The sequence below is a fragment of the Dromaius novaehollandiae genome, chromosome 10 (genome assembly GCF_036370855.1).
Source record: "Dromaius novaehollandiae isolate bDroNov1 chromosome 10, bDroNov1.hap1, whole genome shotgun sequence".
Classification (NCBI taxonomy): domain Eukaryota; kingdom Metazoa; phylum Chordata; class Aves; order Casuariiformes; family Dromaiidae; genus Dromaius; species Dromaius novaehollandiae.
The window spans coordinates 907,197-921,844 of record NC_088107.1 but is presented as its reverse complement, the minus strand read 5'-3'; the positions used below and the strand labels follow the sequence as shown (position 1 = coordinate 921,844).

At 40.2% G+C, this 14,648-nt stretch overlaps 2 protein-coding genes across 3 annotated transcripts in view; one reads left to right on the top strand and one right to left on the bottom strand.

The window, feature by feature from the left end:
* Positions 1 to 11,221, top strand: part of LOC112987933 (uncharacterized) — a 36,639-nt gene extending 25,418 nt beyond the window's left edge. The window contains exon 5 of the transcript XR_010390884.1: positions 10,955 to 11,221. The gene's annotated coding sequence lies outside the window, so the exon portion shown is untranslated. The remainder of the gene's footprint in view (positions 1 to 10,954) is intronic.
* GOLM2 (golgi membrane protein 2) overlaps positions 1 to 14,648 on the bottom strand; it is a 27,794-nt gene extending 13,146 nt beyond the window's left edge. The window contains exons 1-7 of one of the 2 annotated variants that reach the window (XM_026108045.2): positions 13,956 to 14,648; positions 5,792 to 5,846; positions 4,639 to 4,741; positions 3,475 to 3,565; positions 2,146 to 2,290; positions 1,157 to 1,237; positions 697 to 795 (exon numbers count right to left, since the gene is read on the bottom strand). In XM_026108045.2, coding sequence (XP_025963830.2) covers positions 697 to 795; positions 1,157 to 1,237; positions 2,146 to 2,290; positions 3,475 to 3,565; positions 4,639 to 4,741; positions 5,792 to 5,846; positions 13,956 to 14,282 — 901 coding nt within the window. In that variant the 5' untranslated portion in view covers positions 14,283 to 14,648. The remainder of the gene's footprint in view (positions 1 to 696; positions 796 to 1,156; positions 1,238 to 2,145; positions 2,291 to 3,474; positions 3,566 to 4,638; positions 4,742 to 5,791; positions 5,847 to 13,955) is intronic. The other variant, XM_026108046.2, reaches the window with a different exon arrangement.

Genomic DNA, 14,648 nt, shown 5'->3' with positions numbered 1-14,648 from the left:
CAGGACAATATTTGAACATGCCCCTTGAAGTACAATACAGACAATGAAATTTTTTTGACATTAAAGCAAAGTCACTTGATCCATGAGCAGTAAAATTAAGTATATTTTCTATAGATTTGTTTTGTTCATTTTCTAACTGCAATTCCTCCGACCCCTTTCACTGCAACACTTCTCTCATGCCTAAACCTCCCCCACATCATTCTCAAGCTGGCTGTTCAGAGAAACAGGAAGACACTGAGCAAGTGATGGAACTGCTGTTTATTCTCTTAGTATAACTGGCAACCGAGAGATCAAAAATCAACTCTTGAGATCATGCTGCAACTCTGTCTACAGGAGGGACACTAATTTTAATTCTTCTCCTTTATCCAGTGGAGAGGTTTTGAAGCACTCACCTTTGAAACTCCCAACTGTCAAATTTGGCTGAAATTGATCAAAAGGCTCAGGAATTATTGGCAGTGTGTGTATGGGGGGGAATAGATATATACTATAATCACATAAACCTCAGTGCCTCGGGAAGCCACACGAAGAATACACTCAATCTTGTATGTTGCAGAAATCTATTGTTTTTCTTTTTATAACTGCATGAAACAAGAAAAGGGGACTGGCCACTTGCACCTAACAGTTATGATGTGGTAGCAGATATCAGCTAAGTTTCCTACAAGATACTGACATGTCATCTGCTGATAAGCTTTTTACCTGCAGCCAGATTTGGAGCATGCGGCTGTTCTGTTGGCAGATTCATAACAGGCTGACGACCTTCACTTTGAACAGCTGAAATAAGTGGCTTCTTTAAAGCTAAAATAAAATACATTGACAAAAGTCTTAACATGAAACAAATGGCCACTATATACTGGGCCCTCCTCTGACAATCTTGTATTTTCTTTTTTTTGTTTTCTTGTTTTTAATCATAGATGAAAATATAAAATACAAGATTTTTGGAAAAAAGTATCAGAAGCACTGAAGCACTCAACATTTTTGAGAAATATAACTTCTAATAAACACAGTAAGAATTATCAGACTTTATGCTCCACTTGAATTTTGTTATTATAAACAGATTTTAAACCTTTGTGTTCACTATGAAATACCCTGGTATTCAAACAGGACACACATGCCACCAAGCACCCAAATGAAAAAATATTAGAATATTTCTTCTAACCAGTGGGAGTATCTTCAGCTTTAGCAGGGTCATTATCTTCTATTTCGGGCATGCCTGCATCTCCTCCTAATTTGATTTTCTCTGTAAAACAAGAACAGGATATTCTTCCTTACTAATCTTTTAAAGTTTTAAGAGGGAGTTTACTCCTTGTGGAAGGCTCCAAGAACAGGAGAAAAGTCCTTCATCCACAGGACATGTACCATATTAATAATACAACTGCAAGACTCCTTATATTGTTCTGTCAAAGTGCCTGAAGGCTGCTTTAGAGCAGCGATCCTGAACTAAGGCAGTGCAATCTTCAGAAAGGGACAGGAATCAGATGCACTGCTGATGGGAGCAGAGTAGGAAATGCTTGCTGGAAGAACCTGACTGGAACAGACACTGAACTGATATAAAAAGGCGCTTGCTCAGTAGCACACAAAGTAGAAGCAAAGGGAACCCATCTGACTTTCAGGGGAGGCCTGGAGCCAAGAAACAATCATAATAGTTACTCACTGAGATACACCAGCATAGCTCCTGACAACCAAAAGTTCCTACTGTTTCCACTCAGTTGCCCAGTTAGACTTTTTATAGTGGTTTCAATGCTCCTGACCACCAGGCACCTTCTTAGTGCAGATCCAGCACCTTCTTTGTTCCAGCTCTCCAGCAACATGCCCTTTCCCTAGCTCACCCCAAGATACATTTTACAGGGAGTGGGGAGACATTCCCCAGTTCAAAACTGGCCACACAAGAAAGGAGATGTGAAATGAACCAAGACAGGAGACACGAAATTGTGCAAGCAATGATTTTTATAGATAGACACAGAGAAAGGACATGCCAATCTCCGGATTCCTATAAATTCTAACTTAATACAGTCACATGTAGCTAATCAAGTTACCTGAGGCAAATGATTCATTGTTCTGCTTTAAAGACACCCCTGAATCTGTACGATAGCAAGGGATATAACACAATTGGCCCGCATCTATCAGAAGTGACAAAAAAGAAAATACCTTTGCCATCTACAACATGATCTGAAGGCTCTTCATTCTTTGCTGTGTTTTTATCTTCTGTCTCTGGAACAGTCTTAGATACTGCTTGGTCATCATCATTGGGACTCACTTCAGTGCCTTTACTGGACTGAATTTTCTGTGTGGCCTGTTAGAACAAATTAATTCAGAAACAATATTAAAGACAGCCCTGAAAGTTAAAATACAAAACCCCTCAGCTTTAAGATTATTTTGGAGAAGCAAAATTACATTTATGAATCAGACAGTCACCAAAAGGAACAACAGCATAAGTCCTCTATATACAAACCTCAGTCATGAAGGTAGTTGGTAAAAGTATGGACACTTGTAACTAAACAGAAGACTTAAAATACTGTATGGTTGTATGATGTTTTCATTGGCATGTGTAGGATAGCAGAACCACTCATAATTTGTCAATAACACTAGCGCTATTCCAGAAGAATGCCAAGAAAGCCACTGCCATACCACAATACATTAATTTTATTGCAATAGACCATACAGGAGAACCTTGGAAAGTTATTTTTATAAGCGCTACATTTGCTAGTATTCTGCCTCGAACATGAAGTTACCACACAATCTGTGAACAAACATAATTATATGGCCACACAGAGGAAATTACCATGGGAAAAAGTGTTAAGGCCAACTCAGCTCAAATATACAACAGTCGGGTTAAGACATCATTGGCCTTGTACCTCAGACCAGGGAGACTTCTGCAAACATTTCTAGATTTTAAGGCAAGATTCGACTGAAATCTACTTGAAATCTGCTTAATGATTTGAAATATCTGTAAACAGACACTGAACAAGGAAATGAAATTTTAATGAAAAGTGGGTTATCTTTTCATCTGTTTATAGGAAAGAGGCCCATATTCTACTGACAGCTTGCACAGTATAATTACACACTTGATGCCATTCAAACACCATTGTTATTTGAATCACATTAGCACCTAGAAGCTTCAGAGATCAGATTCCCCTTTGCAATAACCTATATAAGATTGCAAGAACATAGATCCTACCCTGGAGAGCTATAAGGTAACATCCATTTTATAGAGAAGAAACTGAAATCCTGAGTGATGATGTCATGTAGGAAGGCTGTAGCTGAGTAAAGGATTAAGCCTGATCTTCAAGGCTCAGTTCAAGAACTGAACAAAACAAGCAGATGATCCTATGCTAATATCCATTTAGGGCTGCTCAGTGCAACATCTATCCAAAAGTTAGAGGAGAAATGTCCAGGCCCTCCACATAACTGTTGAGTCAACTAGCAAGCAGACTTGGGGCTCTTCTAAATCAACAAAGAAATTTAGCCATGTATTACCTTTTGTTCCCGTATAACTTGGTCCATTAATTTCTTTATATTTTCTTCATGTTGCAGTCTCATTTCCTTGATCTGCTGCCCACACTGCAGACTTAATTAGAAACACATTATCAATCACATTTGAGTTGTTATATCAGTTCTCCCATAAATGAAAAAAGAGAGAGAAAAAAAGTGCACAGAAAGCCAAACCTGAGAGATAACTAGAATAGTTTGGCCAAAAATCCATGCCTTGGAATGAGAGTAGAAATGGACTGAATACAGAAGGAAAACAGGACTGGAAGAAGATAGGGACAGAGCAGAAAAACAGTAAAATAAACAGAAAAGCCCTGAAAACACTTCCTCCAAAACCTGAAAAGCAACTGCAAATTCAATCTCCTGTCATCAGCATACATTAATTCCACTTGGAATCCATGGAACCATCTACTGTGGCTGTCGACAGAGAAGATGTACAACTACTACTATCAGTTACTGCTACCAACTCAAATATCAAGATTGGAATCACACAGCTCAATTTCCCAAGTTTTCTAACAAGCCACAACCAAATTAAACAAAATTCCCCTGCCCCCGGCCCAAACACTCAACACAGCATACAAAAAAATATATAATTTTTCCACACAAAAGTTTTAAATGTTTTCTCAGTGTTAATCTCTCTCACTCCTTAAGGTTTCAGAAGTAGTTGTTCTCCCTACTTCTCCATTATCAACTTAAAAGGCTGAAATAACTTGAAATTTTAATTATGCACAATGTTTTCACCTCCAGTTCAATAAAATACATTCTCAGGAAGACAGCAATGAACAATAAATACCCTATGGCTTACAGAACAGTGGAGATTAAATTGAACTCTTCCACTTATCAATTCTTGTTAACCAACATCTCCATGTCATTAAAAATTCATTTTGACTTAAAATTACCCAGTGCTGAACAACTATAAGCAGATTTTTCAGAGATAACTTAAGTAGGGGTAGGAGGAAGAACATAACACCAAAAAATAGAACCTTAAAAATCAAGCAGACAGCTAAAAAGTTGCATCACCGACAGGGTACACTCGAGCTTGAGGATTAACAGAACTAGGATTCATCTGTGCTTTTTTTTTTTTTTTTTTTAAATATAGACTTGCATTACATACAAGCAAACCTACAGTTACTAACATTTCTAAAGACATACCTATCATATTCCAACCTCCTGGTAAGGTAAGTATTGTTCTTCTTGTATTCATGAAGCTGATCTTCCTGACGAATGAATTCCTGTCGTAATTCCGCTAGTTGTTCTAGACCAAAATGCAAAATCAACATTAATACACACATACAACAAGAAACGTCCCATGGTGCATACAACTTTCAATATTGCCATATAAGTTACAAGTTAATGTGAGAAGTTTATGTTATTTCTTCTACATGTATTTTAAAGATTCTTAAACTAATTTGGAAAACATGCCAATTTACTCGTGTATGCCAGATGTTGATTCTGAATTAACAAACAAACAAGTCTTCTGATACTATGCGACCATGTGACCTGCCATACTAAAAAAAGTAAATCCTTCTTTACCTTTTCACTCAGACAACTTACATAATGCTATTCCAACTATCTCTTGGAAATCATAGATTTCCTGAAAAATTCTGTTATTCTGAGCTATCACTAGGTTATTTTAGGCATGATGGTCAAATACTCTTTTTCTAGAATAAGCGCACAAAAAGGGCACTTCACACTATCCATAAAAACACTTAATATGCTCTTCAAGTCTTCACAGGTACTTATTCTAGAAGTTTTTTCTTCTCTTCAGGCTACAAATATTTGTTAAGCTCCCTACTATTTTAAGTTGAAACTATATAAATATAGACAGAAATGTAAAGTATCTCATCTGCAGACATGTACAAATTTTGACAATAGTTGTTCCAGGACTCTCTGAAAACCAACACAGTAAAGAACAGAGACATGATTACAATGCCTGTAAAGAATAGCAGAGATGTACACTCTTAAAAGATGCTTTCTGGTCCTTCTCTAAGCTGACATAAGTTCCACAATATTGCTGATCCAAAGCATACTAACTTGTATATTACTTTGATCATGAAAACGATTCTAATATCTTGGAAGTAAGCAGTGGCAGAATGCATGTTTTTTCTGCAGAGAATAAGGTCTACGAAAGTCAACTCTGTACTTATCCAGGCTAGATAATAAACAAATGTCACAGAACTTCAGATTAAGCGATGCTCCAGCATCACCTGATCTTTCATTTAAAATCTATCCTGCAGTACCTAGGCAGTAATAAAATATGCAACTTTATAATCCTCCAAACACAGTTTGGCCAAAAATCCCTTACCCTTTAAACGATGGATATCTGCCATTTGATATGATATGTTGTTCTGCAACTTAATCTGAAAGAAAAAAATGGTTATAAAAATAAAGACAGACAGTCTTTAGCAGGTTATGAAGTGCTTATAGCTGCAAAGACCTAGCTGCTTTGCAATTCATACTTTTTCTGCTGTAAAGAAAGGATACATATAAACGAATATCAGAATGACCATAAAAACATTCTTGTGAATATAAATAGTTTGTATTTAGTTATCTGTAAGTGATATCAACTTAAGCACTATATTTAGCCATTGCTAACAAAGATTTGATACATTTATTTCCAAGACATATTTCTATCAGAAAAACAGATTTTGTCAAGACTAAAATAAACACACTGCATTCTGATATTGCAGAAGGGGATCGTGAATTTCCAGTGTCAAACAAATATATAAAAATAAACGGTATCACTAGCAAAAACAAATTTTTACCTAATGTATGTTGAAAGTAAATATTTAATGTGATGCTACATAATATTCATAATAGGAATTCTTTTGCGAGAGAATGTAACACCAATAGACTTCCACAAGTGTTTATTTTGATATTTTTAGTTAGGAAAAAAATAGCAGTCACAATAAATAAGTGCATACAAAAAGTCATTAAGCAAAGATGTTTTGTCTTGTTCTTACACAAAGTAAAAATGTAAAGAGAAAAAAAAGAATCAGAAATGAGGAGAAAAATGTGCATGTAGAAGATACTGAGAATAGGTGAAAAAGCCCATGACTGTAATTAGGCAACACTGGTATTTATTATTTCTGTTGTTTCATGATTGATATAAAGAGTAACTGTCCCAGGGTGCTAAAATGATGTTGTCACTCTGGATTACAAAGTCAGAATTACCTCTCGGGGGGTAAAGACTGCATCTAAAGACTGCATCTCATCTGATCTTTACTTAATTAATGAAAAAAGCAAAACAAATAACCCACAAAGCACTGCAGGTATAAATACTTTCACAAACAGCTTCTGTATCATTTAAAAGGCGGGTATCTGTACCTCCTAAGAACCTCTGTTTCCTATTTTAAAACCGCGTATGAGCACACGCACTTTGAAGCAGGGGAGGGGGAAGCATACACACAAGCTATTTCAATTCTTGCACAGATTCTGAAGCTTAATGTCTGAGTCAGTTACCTAGATTTCCTGTTTAAAAAAAAAAAAACAAAAAAAAAAAACACACATGCCCTTACTTTCTTAAGGCTTCCTCCACCCACTGCTAGCTTCCCTTTTATCAAATAAATCACTTAAAAAAAAATCCATGAAACATTTTCAAAGAGGGGCACTCAGTTCTTGACTATACAATTCAATTTGTCCCATATGTGTCCAGGCATTTATAACTTTAGGAACTACAACTATACAAGAACTGCTGAAATCGTGATGTTCTGAAGAACACTGTGTGCACCAAGGCACGTATCCAACAGCTCCAGTCACATAAGAGAGGCTCCTTATGAAACGGAGTGCTACATCAAGAGTTTTGTTTGTGCCAGACTCTAGCGTCCTGGCTCATCCCTAGCAGCAATGCAAACATGGGGAGTGCTGGCAACAAACCCTTCTCCCATGTCAGGGAACAAAAGCCAAAAGTGTTTCTAGAGTGCCGAGAGGCATCACCAGGGACGGCGCTGATGTATAGCGGGAAGAAACAGCCAAACCCAGATACTTAACATTTTTTCCCTCAAAACCAGAAGAGGTGGCACACGATGCAATCTTCTGGTAACCTCAGAATACTGACCATATTGCTCTGAAATACGATACAAAACATAAATACTCTACAGGGACACTTAAGGCTCCGCCGCAGCGTTTCAAAGCCACGCATTTGAGGACCAGTTAACTATGGTCTTTGTACATGCAGGAATCAGAACACTGAAGTGTACTAGTTACAGGATTGACAAAAACCCAACATTCAGTTAAGTAAAAACCTGTTCTGTGCTTCCTATGTTTTTAAAAAAATGCAAGGATGCCCTGTGGTGAAGACTTTACATAGAACCAAGATATAAAAATAACCTCCAATCCTTTCTGTAACAAAAGTGTCCATCTTGCAAGCTCTTCTTTTAGTCTCTCTTCATCTGCTGGACACCAGGATGTAGCAATGGATACAAAGAGTTATTCATTGAGTATTAATGGAAAAGTATTTTTTCCCTGCATTCGGGGAAATATGGGAGCAGGGGTATTAAACAGAAAAAAGTGAAACACTGGCAGTAATTACCATTTTACCCGTCTTCCACTCCAATACAACTCTTCCGAAAGGCAGTAAACGTATACCTCCCAGAACCTAAGATATCTACAAACAAAGGCGATCATGTGAAGTAGTGAGTTCTTGTTTTCTAGCCTTTATATATCAGAATCCTTAATATAGAAAACCTCCTTTCTTTCTTGCTTCTGCTCAACCGATGAAACATTTGACTTGAAGAGAGTTTGGTGGTGGGAGGTGCTCGTTCTATTCACAGGCATCTGATCCAAAAATCCAATTATCAATTTTACCACAATCTTTAATTTTGGAGATTTTGAGCGTCAGATAAAAGCGACAGCATTCATAGCCAAAACAACTCAGCTGACAGTAAATGTCCCTAATCTGAGGGATAGAAAGGGAAGAAGCTTCTCATGATTCATGGGATCTGTTCCACCTACACTCACAAAAAAAACCATGGAGCAAGTCCAGTTCTTTCATCTGTGTCCTCCTTGAATCTAGACCTATTTGTACTCCTTTCTCAGGGGCTTCTGAGATCTTCTCCAAAGCAGTTGGAGAGAAAAAAACAGAAAGAAAAAAACCCACCTTCTATAGCTTAGTGAGCTCTACTCAAGAAAAATAAACATTAAAAATCCTGTGCTTGCTAGTGCTACATATATGCAAGGCAGTACTTATGGTGCTATATGAATTGCAGCAGTCTTGTCATATAATAAAAGGCAACGTAAGAAAGTTACAGCACCCTGGAGCTTTTCTGTATGTATGGCAGGATAGAACAGGGGTGGTCTTGCTTCCCAGTTAAAGACTGCATAAGTGATAAACTGTAAACATCCACCCATATTTCACTGAGTCATTTCTTTCCCTAGCAAGAACACCCTCCAAATTCCCCGTTGAAGCAGCACAAGCAGGTGTCCGTACTCCTCTGTGCAGCTTAACGCGCCCAGGCACTCTGAGCACATTGCTGTAGTGCATGCTGGAACAGCCAGCGAAAGCTGGTTAGGAGTCCTTTTGCACAAAGGTCTATTCCACAATCCTTCTGCTATTATTTGTCAACTGTCTCTTTCAGAGTAGCCAGTGTTGTTATCAAGCAGTTAGTAGAGTCTTGGAGATGAAATATTGCTCCACATTGTGAAGCTGATGATCAGGAGTGTGCAACAAAATAGGAATGGGCAATCAACATCACCACTGTAAAGCTACAGCTTTGCAAACTGATAAGCTATCAAGGAATTTTGGCTGCAAAGGTACTATAAAGGAACGTAAGCTGCTTCCAAGAATGTCTCACGAAACAGTTTCAGCATCTGAAGCACCATTTCTAAGCATCAGCTAAGGGAACAAGGCTGTATTATACACCTGGCATAGGCAGCAACAATTGCAGAACGAAACAGGCACGCTCCCAAGATCTGCAATAGCAGATACCAAGATATGAACCCCTACACGCCGGATGGCTGCCATTTGGAAGCCTTCCACCCTGAATTCCTGGCATTAAATCATTTTATTGAGCTTATTGCAAAAGGATGTGGAAAGCCACAGGAAAAAAAGATGTCCTCACCATGCGCTGCAGGAAGCGTGAAACACTCGGGGAAACTACTGATAACACTCCATGCATGACCTCCTCAAGCACTCGTGCAATCACTATCCTTGCTTACCTCCCAAGGATAGGAGCTCCAGAGGAGAAACACTCCTCTGTTTTGTTCCAAGACCCACTGGACCATCACAAGCTCATCAAGATTAACACAGGGTGAAAGGAAAGGAGTTTCCAAGAACTCATGCCTCTGGTAGAAAGAGGCAGATCTATTCTTGCATCTCCCACTATGGGTGTTACCAGTGGCCGTTTGAGACCAGAAATGGCCAATTACTGAAAAGCACGTGCTGTCATAGCTCCATCCCGTCACCATCTCTCCTTCGGCGTGCAGCCATGCCTGCATTTTCCTATCCATTTAAGTAGTTTCCTCATTCCAAAAAGGCTCTTCTCTTTCCAACCCTAGTCATAGTCCCCTTCTTCTTTTCTTTGAGGTTCTTTAAAAGATCCCTCCATTTGTGAGAGATTCACCTTAATCTCTCAAGATCCTTTACAACATCAGTGAATATCTCTCCCTCCGAGATCTGCCAGACCTGATGGACCTAAATATCTCAAGTAAAGAACTGCTCAAACAAGAGTTTGAATCATTTATTTTCCAGCTTTCGGTGTAGCAAAATAATGTTTTTCCGTCATTTTTTTTCAATGTACCTTAGCCTTCTCATACAAGGAAACTTCTTAGCTTCCATATGCTGCTAGTAGCAGGTGCTGCCTAATTGCAGTTCAATACATACCAGTTTATACTTCAACAAATATTAGAGTCTGCAGCAAGGGTTTTCACAAGACACTAGGTCAGTTTACTACATTTATAGTTCTAAGAACTGTCATAAAAGCAAGCAATATTGTGGTGCAGAGTGACTGGCTTGTAAAGCATGTGATAGGAGGGAGGAGAGAAACAAGGGTTTGGGCATGGCTATAGATCTCACTGAGCTAGGAGGAAGCTGCCTGCAGAAATTCAAGTTGTCTTAACATTGCAAGATGCATCCTTGATGTGCATGATCACAAGGCAAAGAATCCTTTATGAAGACTAAGGAGCATAAAGTAGAACAGGCACTACAACAGCTACCAGAGTATCATCTTTCAAATGAGTTTGCTATGAAATAAAAACCTAGCTCTGTTGTCGTCACTTGGTACCCCAGGAATTATCAGTGTTGGTTCCTTATTATAGCTCCTGCATTTCACAGATGGACCGGGCTCATTGGTATAAAACAGTCTGTTCAAAAAACATCCTTGCTAAATTTTGTTTGGAGAAAAAAGTATCAGTCAAAATAACCTTTTTTCGGTCAGACACTTAATGCACACTTTGCACCTTTTTTAAAAAAAAACAGATTTGTTGACTGCTTTACTCCCTAAGGCATTACACTTTTTTTTTTTTAATTTAGGATTGCTGCACTGAGAACATGATAGCAGCTCCCAGAGGATGAAAAGACAAATGGACAGTAACTGGCTACTGAAAAAACATACTGCTATCCTTACCTACAGAGAGACACTCAACATTTGGAGCACCTGGAAAGAAGAGATCATATTTAAAAGCTACTAACTTACATGACTTGAAATGGCAGCTTCTGGAACAGTGAATGAAGATACAGCAATACAGCACACCTACTGAAGTATACATCATATTTACAATAAAAATAATTAGTAAGGTTTACTGGTCTCATCTCTCTCCCACCTCCCTCCCTGCAAAATGCTAGGAGTCTGAAAGCGTTCACAGACTAGGCAGGTTTATGGAGAACACGGTGTGCACATTCAGCTCATCAGCATCTCAGTTTGCATCATGTGCGTCGAAGAGGGCCATGGCTTCCAGTAACCCCTGCCAGAGACTCCGATTTAGCACTTACACTTTGTCTCTGTTAAGAGCCTCATGTCCTACAGCGGAAAAAAATCTGTCCTGCTCCTTATGTTGGAGATGAGTGATTTAGGTAGTACCCTATTTTTGTTTGGTTTGTTGTCTTTAAACATTCCATGCAACATCATTTTACTGTTCACATTTTCCCAAATAAATCCTACTAAGAGTGAGAACGCTGCTAGCAGAAGAGAAGAATTCAGCATAATATGTGAGACTGTATTTTAATAGTCATAGTAATGCACTACCATAGTAATCTATGCGCTACCAGATCATTCAAAAATACAAACTTGATCCTAATCAGACACAATACTCTTTTCTGTCAGAGAGGCCAAAAAAGGGTCCAAGTTAAAAATGTCTTTATGCCTGCAGGAAAAGGACAAGTGATGAAATGAAAAAATGTAAACAAACAAGTTTACAACAGATGAAGCTGCATTATATGTATTCTGTATATGTATTCTATATGTATGTATATAGTACTGAGGGATCTAAATCCAGATTTATTATGCCATTGAATCACAAACTCAATCTTCCATTACAGAAAAGCCTTAAATCAGATATGGCCTTTATGTGTTTATAGTACGATGAAATTATTTAGGGCATATTAATAACCGAAAGATTTGGATGAACTGTTTCCTTTAAAGGAAGAGCTTCAAAAACGTCTGTGAAGCTCAAGATCTTCACATACCTATCAATACCTCATTCAGGACCCCAACATTTTTACGCACAGAGTGACAAATAAACACATCTTAATGTGATCTTTTCCACTCAAATGAGTTGGTGCTTATCACAAGCAAAATCACTATAGGAAACCTTATCATTGCTGTTTTATCTTCAAACTTAAGTTTTGCAGAGGTTATAAAGATTCATTATCACTGAGTAAACTTGGTTACACTGGGATTTTGAATTAAAAAAATATACTACAAAAGACATTACAGAACACCTGCATCTACATAGCTAGTAAGTTGAAAATAAGAACAGAACACAGCTAAATACCCATAAACATTCAAAGATTACAATTTTGTTTTAAATTAAGAACAGGTAAAGCCTACTTAAACCACTGAAAATAATTCCCATAAACCCTTTCAAGATTATATTTCTCCCTGCAGAACACTACAGATTTCCAAAAATACAAGTTTATTCTATTAAATCAAGCCTTACTATGTGGCTAACCTAACTTGGCTAACCATTATAGCTTACTGGAATACCATCAGTATAGTTTTATACACGTCAATTACAATAATATATGAACAATTCATTCCTCTATGAACATAGGCTCTAAACAGTATCTTCCACTACATCTCTAAACAGGCTTTTTGCATTTTATCCCAAGCTCTAAGGAATCACCTGTCAGAGAAGAAAGAAAAAAAAAAAGTTTGCTGAACACACAAATGGCTCAATTTTAATGCTTTAGCAGGAAAGACAACATACTGGTTTTAATATAAACTAAATCCCTTGGAATGAGTCTGTGATCCTCCCTAACTTACTTCCTGCTAGTTACATTAAGAGATATATCTCACTTAGATAGGAAATAAGGCTGGGCTTTAGAAACTGCTCTGCTTAAGTAAGAAATGACAGTTGCAATTTAACCAGGTCAGCCAAACTCCACTTACAGAACTAGGTATTTTGTTTTTCCTGTGATTTGCTCAGTAACTGTGTGACATGAAATGGCCAGAACAAACTCAGCCAGTTATAAGCCTGAGAGAGTGATATTTCCATAAATTCTATTATGAAAAACAATCAGACAGTAGAATTACAAACTGCACACACCATCTAACACAACTAAGAGAACTTGCCCTCCATCTAGCACAGGCTGAACTCCTACATAAAAAGTTGTCTGCAATTACTATGAAAGCAGAACAATGAAAGTTGAAGCTTTCACTCATTTTCCCTTCCCCGACAAAGGGCACCATGCCTCACACAAAGGGGCAAGCAGAATTTTGTGCTAGCGTCAGGTGTCAGTTTTATTATTGCTGAAGAGATAAGTTATATCAGGAGCAAGAATTTATTTCAAGTGTATTTTGGCTGTTTAAGATCCAGCGTTACCCTGCTACACAAGACATTTTGCAAGACAGAGTGAAAACATGTTAAAGAGGTTCTATATTTGTTTCTTCTTCCTTCAAAGCAAGTAAAAAATATCCCTCTAATTTTAAAACTTTGGACAGCTTTTTTGATTAGTATGAAAAGATTAAAAAAAAAAAAACTCAGGAAATGAGGAAAGCTCAAGGAAAAAAACTTGTAACAGCCAACCCAAAGGCGTGGGCACCCAGGGTTTTCATTGTTAGCATAGGACACGTTGTATTTGCTAAAGGCATCCAGCTCTTTCCTGGACGGCGTGCAGGAACCGGAATGTACTGCCAGTTTCCCAGCAGCAACCCCAGCGGAGGGGCTACTGGAAATCAGTGCCTTTAGGGGCTTATTTGACCCTCGCACAGTGGGTGCTGCGGGGAGCAGCACCCCGGGGCGCCGAGGAGACCCCCCGGCCCCGCGGGGGCCCCTCGCCTCCCTCCCAGCGCGCTGCTGCCCCGCGGCCTCACCTTGCTCTCCTCGCACCTCTTCACCTGGCCCTCCCGGGCCTGCAGCTGCCCGCTCAGGTGGCTGTAGTCGGCCTCCTTCTGCTCCAGCTGCTTCCTGTGGGAGTCCACGCGGCCCAGCAGGTCGGCGTTCCGCTTCTCCAGGCGCCCGCGGGCCACCTCCGTGCGCTTGGCCTGGCTCTGCAGCTCGGCCAGCTCCTCCTGCAGCAGGGCCTGGCGGGACGAGGCGTTCCAGCAGTTGAAGGCGAGGACGGCGATCACCACGAGCAGCGCCACGAAGGCGAAGGACGGCAGACGGCCGCCCCTCCTGTTGGCCCCGAAGCCCACCATGGGGGAGGCCGCGGGGCGGGGGCTGCCCCGCTCGCCGCCTCCGCCCGCGCCCACAGGGGAGAAGCAGGGACGGGGGACGCGCGGGGGGCTCCCGGCGGGCGGCGGCTGCCGGGAGCGGGGGGAGCGCTGCGGAGCGGCTGAGGGGCGCGGGAAGCGAAGGGCACTGCGGACGGGGGGGGGGGGTCGGCGCCGGGGGCAGGGCTGCGCCCGCGCTGCCGGGGCCGGCCGAGGCGCCGCTCCCGCCCAGCGGGGAGGGACAGGCCGCAACGCCGCGCTGGCCCCGCCGCCGCCGCGGCGCCGCCCCCCCCTTCGCCGGCCGGCAGCGAGCCCTGCGGCTCAGCCCTGGCGCTTCCGCGTCCCGCCTCT